The 6000-nt window shown below is 39.4% G+C and overlaps 1 protein-coding gene across 1 annotated transcript in view; it reads right to left on the bottom strand.

Moving 5' to 3' along the window:
* LOC102205028 (cingulin-like protein 1) overlaps positions 1-6000 on the bottom strand; it is a 54071-nt gene that overhangs the window by 17782 nt on the left and 30289 nt on the right. The window contains exons 4-6 of the mRNA XM_013908898.1: positions 3851-3968; positions 3156-3346; positions 2964-3042 (exon numbers count right to left, since the gene is read on the bottom strand). Coding sequence (XP_013764352.1) covers positions 2964-2996 — 33 coding nt within the window. The 5' untranslated portion in view covers positions 2997-3042; positions 3156-3346; positions 3851-3968. The remainder of the gene's footprint in view (positions 1-2963; positions 3043-3155; positions 3347-3850; positions 3969-6000) is intronic.

Below are 6000 nucleotides of genomic sequence, written 5' to 3'. Positions count from 1 at the left end.
TTAATACTAATGATATTAGTATTAATACTAATGATATTAGTATTAATACTAATGATATTAGTATTAATACTAATGATATTAGTATTAATACTAATACATTAGAATGGGCCTAATGTGAGGCGCAAGATTTCAAAAAGATCCCATCAGGTTACCTCTTAGGTGAGGTGTTTCGGGAATATCTTTCAAGCCCGGACAGATCCAGGACACCTCAAAATACGGCTTAGAAACGCTTCAATATCACCCAGAAGCGAGGTCTGGTCTCTGTCCAGTGAACCAGAATAAGTTGCAGAAAATGGATGTATAGGTTTGAAACTGAACTACCAGGTTTCCAGTCCATTCTAACTCCTGAAAAACCTAAACATTGCTGTTTTGCTAAATGTCCTTGGCATGTGCCCCGTGTTCTTTGGGAGGATTTTAAAAATGTCAGTCCATCACATGCAGATGCTTCTTCACATTTAAATACACTGGGCACTGTTTAGCATCATCTTTCAACAAGTAGGTTTACTGTAAATTGTGACTGTAAACACCAATCATGCTGCTTTCCTAAAGCTAACCAATGAGCGAAAGCAAAAGTAAAGCCAGACAAAGAGAGATGAAATAATTTCCCCCAGGGATTAATAAAGTATTCTGATTCTGATTCTGATTGATTCTGATGTCCCCTGGCTAACAAAACAGTCATTCTGTCTCCCCACAGACCGCCTCCTGCTGCACCAAGACACCAATGCCCACAGACACCTTGTGAAAAAGGTAATATTCGATACTCTGGTGGCCTAAGCTCTGAACTAAAATACTTCTTTTTCCAACTCTAAAGAAGTTTAATTTTTTAAACAAAAAAAAGAAAAGAAAAAGAAATCGTCTTTGCAGTTTGGAAGGTGACAAATGATGGTATCCTGCTGCCTGGGTGTTTAAAAAAAACAAGGGTGTCAAAAAATGCAAATATAAACAATAATTAAATCTAATTTGCAGTAAATGTAAACCTGCTTTTAAGTGTCAGCAAGTGTTGCTTACCCCCCAGGTTTTAACGCATTATTTGCAGCTAGTGTGTAAACATAAACTTTTTCTTGAACCATTTCTTCTTGATCACTAAAGTGTCACCTAGCAGACCCTAGTGGATCATATACTTATTCTTAGGTGACAGACTGATTTCTGGTTCCTTTTTATTTCCTGCAGTGCACCTGTCCTTGAGACTTGTGCTACGGCACAGAATAATAACATACTGATGTTTGAAAAAAATTTCTTGTATTTCTTCAGTGAAATCTGTACAGACTGCAGCGTGATTCATGTTGTATTTCTGTGCGGGAGTAGCAGCATGTTGGCAGCCGGCCTGTCTCCAGTTTGTGTTTAAGCTTCATGAGTTAAACTGTTGTGACACTTTGACAGGTTTCTTGTTATAATAAGACTCCAAACCAGGTTTCTTCCCTCATCGTTTCCTGTCACAACTGTGTCAGTTTATTATGGCTTGTTTTTTAGGGAAAGATGCTAACAGTGTGTGTGTGTGTGTGTGTGTGTGTGTGTGTGTGTGTGTGTGTGTGTGTGTGTGTGTGACAGACAGAGCCAGATGAGCAGGCAGATGTTTCCTCTGTCTCTACTCTGTCTGAGAAAGACTGACAACAGCTGGACCAGTGCCAGACACACACACACACACACACACACACACACACACACACAATAACCTAGACACTGTGATGCCGTTCTACCTGCACCAAGCTGTATCTCTTTGTGTTTTTTCTGTTTTAATTTTTTGTTCATTGCACTATTAGCCTTTATCAACGCACCCATTTCAACTAAAAGTGATGGATGATTTTTACATTATAATGCTAGAAAAGTATTATAATAAACTACCTAAGGTGAGAAACAGAATTTTTAATGATACCAGAATACAGAATTTTCAGTCATCAAAGACTATTTAAATAAAACAATTTGAGCTTTTTCTCCCAGGTGTAGCACACAATGTGAGACTTCACGCGTCAGCCTTCTTTTAGGAATGATAAGTTCTTGTGTAAAATTATTCAGAATAAAACATAAAATTTACCATAATGCACGTCTACATATTTGTTTCTTTGTCCACCAACCCTCCTATACAATCAGCAACTGAGCAACCAAACTTGGTACACAGGTACATCTTAGGCCCCTGAAGGTTCTTATCTATAGATATTATGACCTTGTCATGTTGCTTAGCAACCAGATACCAACTGGCAAAAATAACCCATTTATGCACCTATACACCTTATAAAAGCATTATATCATGCTTATAGTGTCAACATTACACTATACCATTCTGACACATCAACTTATGAAGTCTAGCTTACCGTGGCTATAAAAACTTACATAATACAAGTAACTGTCTAAATGTACTTGAAGCAATAGGATTTAAAGTCACGTGAATTAATCCAGGCTAAAAATCACCTTTTTTTCCCCCCAGAATGCCATTGCATTGGTTTTTGTCGGTGTGTAAGTAATTAAGTAAAAAAATAAATGTTTAAAAAAAATAAAATCAGGATTCTAATAAAACTGTTACAGTTGTGTTTAAATCTGTGACCAGAAGCCTAGAAAGTGAATCATATTTGGACACTTTCAGCCACAATGGGTGAAATAACTGCTGGCAATGTGAACTGGGTGGGAACTGTGATTCCCTGTGATTTCAGACTACCAATAAGTGTGAAGAATACCATTTATTGACATATGACCTGTTAGCAAATACATCAGAGGGTCACCTGAGCCTGAAATGTACGTAAACCATGAGCTGGTGTGCACAAAGAAAATGGAATTTGAGTATTTTGTAGGTCTCCCAAAAACCACCTCAGACCTTCTTTAAAAACCTCCCTGTCCCCAGTGAGCCTAAAAAACCACCAACTAACAAAATGTAAATAATAAGACTCTAAAAACACCCTACAGAGAAGAGTCAGAGCTGATAACAGCGTTGTGGATGCTGTGAGGGAAGTTTAAATGCTAGTTAACCATACCATGTTGTTTTCTGTCTCGTTCTTTCCCTGCATGCTGGCTTCGCTCTGCCTGTTGGTAAAGGTTTCCTCTCTGTCTGCCCTGAAAGAGAAAAAAAAAGGTGAATCTTAAAAGACATTAATGTAAGAAAACCACCTGATCTTTACTACTTTGTCAGGTACGTACACTAAATAATCATTTGTGTTGCTGGGTACCTGTGGGGTTTTCCGAGTATTTTCTGTGTGAAATGGGTCAGTTTCTCTATCTCTTCCTGGTACCTTTGCAAGTCTTGGGTCAGTAAATTATGGAGCGTGCTCAGTGCCTCCTCCTGGAACACCAGCCTCTCAGACTGGACCAAATGCTCAGTGATCGAGGCCTGAAGCTCCCGACAAGCAGACAACTGAAGCTACGATGCAAAGGAATGGAAAATGTTTTTAACATAAGGCTCAGAAGGAGCAGCTCTGAGTAAAGACAGTGAGATTTATGACTTATTTGCTTCAATAATCGGATTCCTCAACACTGGCACAGTTTGTTGGTTTTATCTCTGGCCTTGTGTGTGTTAACTTCTGAGCCACTTTCATCATCAGTCTTGTTTCAAAACGCTGCATGCCCGAACACAGACGTTGATTCATGACCTTGGGATCAGCACCATCTAAGAGAGGATCCCACCCACTTCTCGTGTTTGCAATGTTCAGTTAATCAGAAGAAAGTTGGCTTAAAGGGAGAGGAAAGAGCTAAATTTGCTTGTTTCAGACAGTGGAGATGTAATAAGGCCCAGTATAAGTTTAAAAAGTAATATTTTAACCTGTGATTCATGCAAAGCTACTCTAGTACAGCCCAATAATAACAGAGTGGAGCTGGAAAACAATCAGACCTCTAAAAGACACAGACTCCTGCTGTGCTCACTTACTGTGGATGTCTGAAGGCAGGAGTTTCTCTTCAGCTCTTGTTCCGCCTGTTTCTTCCTCTTCTGAAGATCAGACAGCTCAGTGGTCAGCAGCTGCTGGCGGCCTTCAATCTGAAAGAGTCTAACGACACAAAAAGAAAAATTTAGTTTGCAAATTGAATGTCAAACTCCCGTCTGAGCTGGAAAAACTAGAACTCAAACTGTGGCAGATAGCATATATTGTGATTTCTCATAAGAACATTTTCACTATGAATTACTTAAAAAAATAGCACAGTAACATGCTGATTTTTACTAAAGGGACACGGGCAGAAAAACGAGCTATATGCATACATTTGGACAAAATCTGGTTCAATCACAAACGGGAAGACGTGGACAGAAATGAAGCTAACATGCTTAGAAGAAAATGCACAAACAATGAACAAACTTCAATGCAAAACTAGTAAAAACATGGATGAGAGTCAAATATTTCTGGGGAGGAAAGCATGCAATTGAAGCTTAAGCTCTGCTGTTCTTTGTTCCTGAGCTGCTTCTGAACTCAGTGAGAAGGACGAGGCAGTGCAAACTTTAATCCTCTCTGTTTGTTTTATAGCAGCTGAGAGATTCGCCTGAGAAAACACGGCCGACAGGTACAGCATCACAGCTCAAGAACTTTAAATGACTGAATAACTTGTGATACTTCAAACACTCAACCCTCCAGTCCTGTGCTTTTCTCTTTTCACTATTTTCCTCAAAACACTCCACATAATAAAGCCTTGACAGCTATTTTGTAACCACATCAAGTGTTGCTGACTAACCTGTGGGGTCCCATTTAACTTGAAACTGTCCCTCCCTTGAACAAACACAGCATTTTCCTAGTTACACACAGAGCTGAACAGCTGATGCAGATTTAGTGATTGTTGCTCCCGGGTTAAGTCAACAGCAGGCAAATACTCAAAAACCACACTCTGACTCACATTAACATGGACTGTAGGTGCTGTTGTCTCTTGCACAGCTACATTATGATATTAACTACTGTTATCTGTTATGAGCTGGTACAGTCACAGCAGCAGAATTTGATTAGAGAAAGCAAAAAGATAGTGGTACTGGTGCCTATGGCTACTTACTTAGCCCCGAGGACAAACAGGGGGAATAATAAAGGCCCTGTATAGCTACATAATAAGATGCACTGCCTCTTCAAGGTACTGTACATGCACTGTCATTAAGCATGCGTCCACTGGGAGGCACTAAACCTCTGCACGAGTGTCAGAAGAGCAGGTGATGACAGGCCAAGAAGTGTTTTGTTTGCGAGGACGAAGAGGAGGCTCATCTGAGAAGCCTTTGATGAACTAACTGAAGAATCGACATGTAGAGAAAGACAAATTAACAGGAACGATACAAAAAACCAAAACAAAAAACACAAAGGCACTCTGGGAAATATATTAACATTGTGTTAATGAGGTTTTCAAGAGGGCCCACTGACTCGGCTGTGTGTCATGAGAGCTGTTGTGAGACGGACAGAAAGCGGAGGTAAAGCTCAAAGAGGACTATAATCTTTGATTTACATTCACTTCGAGTGGCTGGAAGAAAGAGAAAGGATGTTGTTTGGAAGTTGTGCAAATGTCTCAGTTTAAGAAAGAAAAACCTGAACTGCACCCCAAAATGTGAGGAGAGCTCTGTTATACCAATGTTTGAATATTTCTGTCCTGGTGGAAAATGACGAGGCCTCCACAGTCACAAAGCTCAACCCAGCTGAACAATTTTTTGGAGATTTTGGAGCAACGTGTTAAGACAGAGCTCTCCTCCACCATCATCAGACCATCATGTGATCATCATGTTTCAAAGACATTTATGCTGGATTATGTCATCTACTTTAAAGCAGGAAACGTTATGAAGAAACTGCATGCTCTAAAATACATATGAATTTAATGTTTTTCAAAAATTCACAACATATATATAGCAAAGTCTTAACAGATCAGAAGCAACGTCTTCAAGTGCTCCAACAACCATGAAGTATGTACATTAAGCAAAGTGCTATCAGGTTACACAGTCATATGTCAAGTTTTGTTTTCCTGTGGTTTTTAAACTTGTTCTCTTTTACCCATATAACACAGCTGAGGCAATATAAATAAAGATTCCAGATGCAATCCTCGGCTTTGGTGGACAAACCTCTAGTC

Source organism: Pundamilia nyererei, unplaced genomic scaffold (assembly GCF_000239375.1).
Source record: "Pundamilia nyererei isolate P.nyererei 1_Seehausen unplaced genomic scaffold, PunNye1.0 scaffold00016, whole genome shotgun sequence".
In the NCBI taxonomy this organism is placed as follows: domain Eukaryota; kingdom Metazoa; phylum Chordata; class Actinopteri; order Cichliformes; family Cichlidae; genus Pundamilia; species Pundamilia nyererei.
This window is presented reverse-complemented; position numbering and strand designations above follow the sequence as displayed.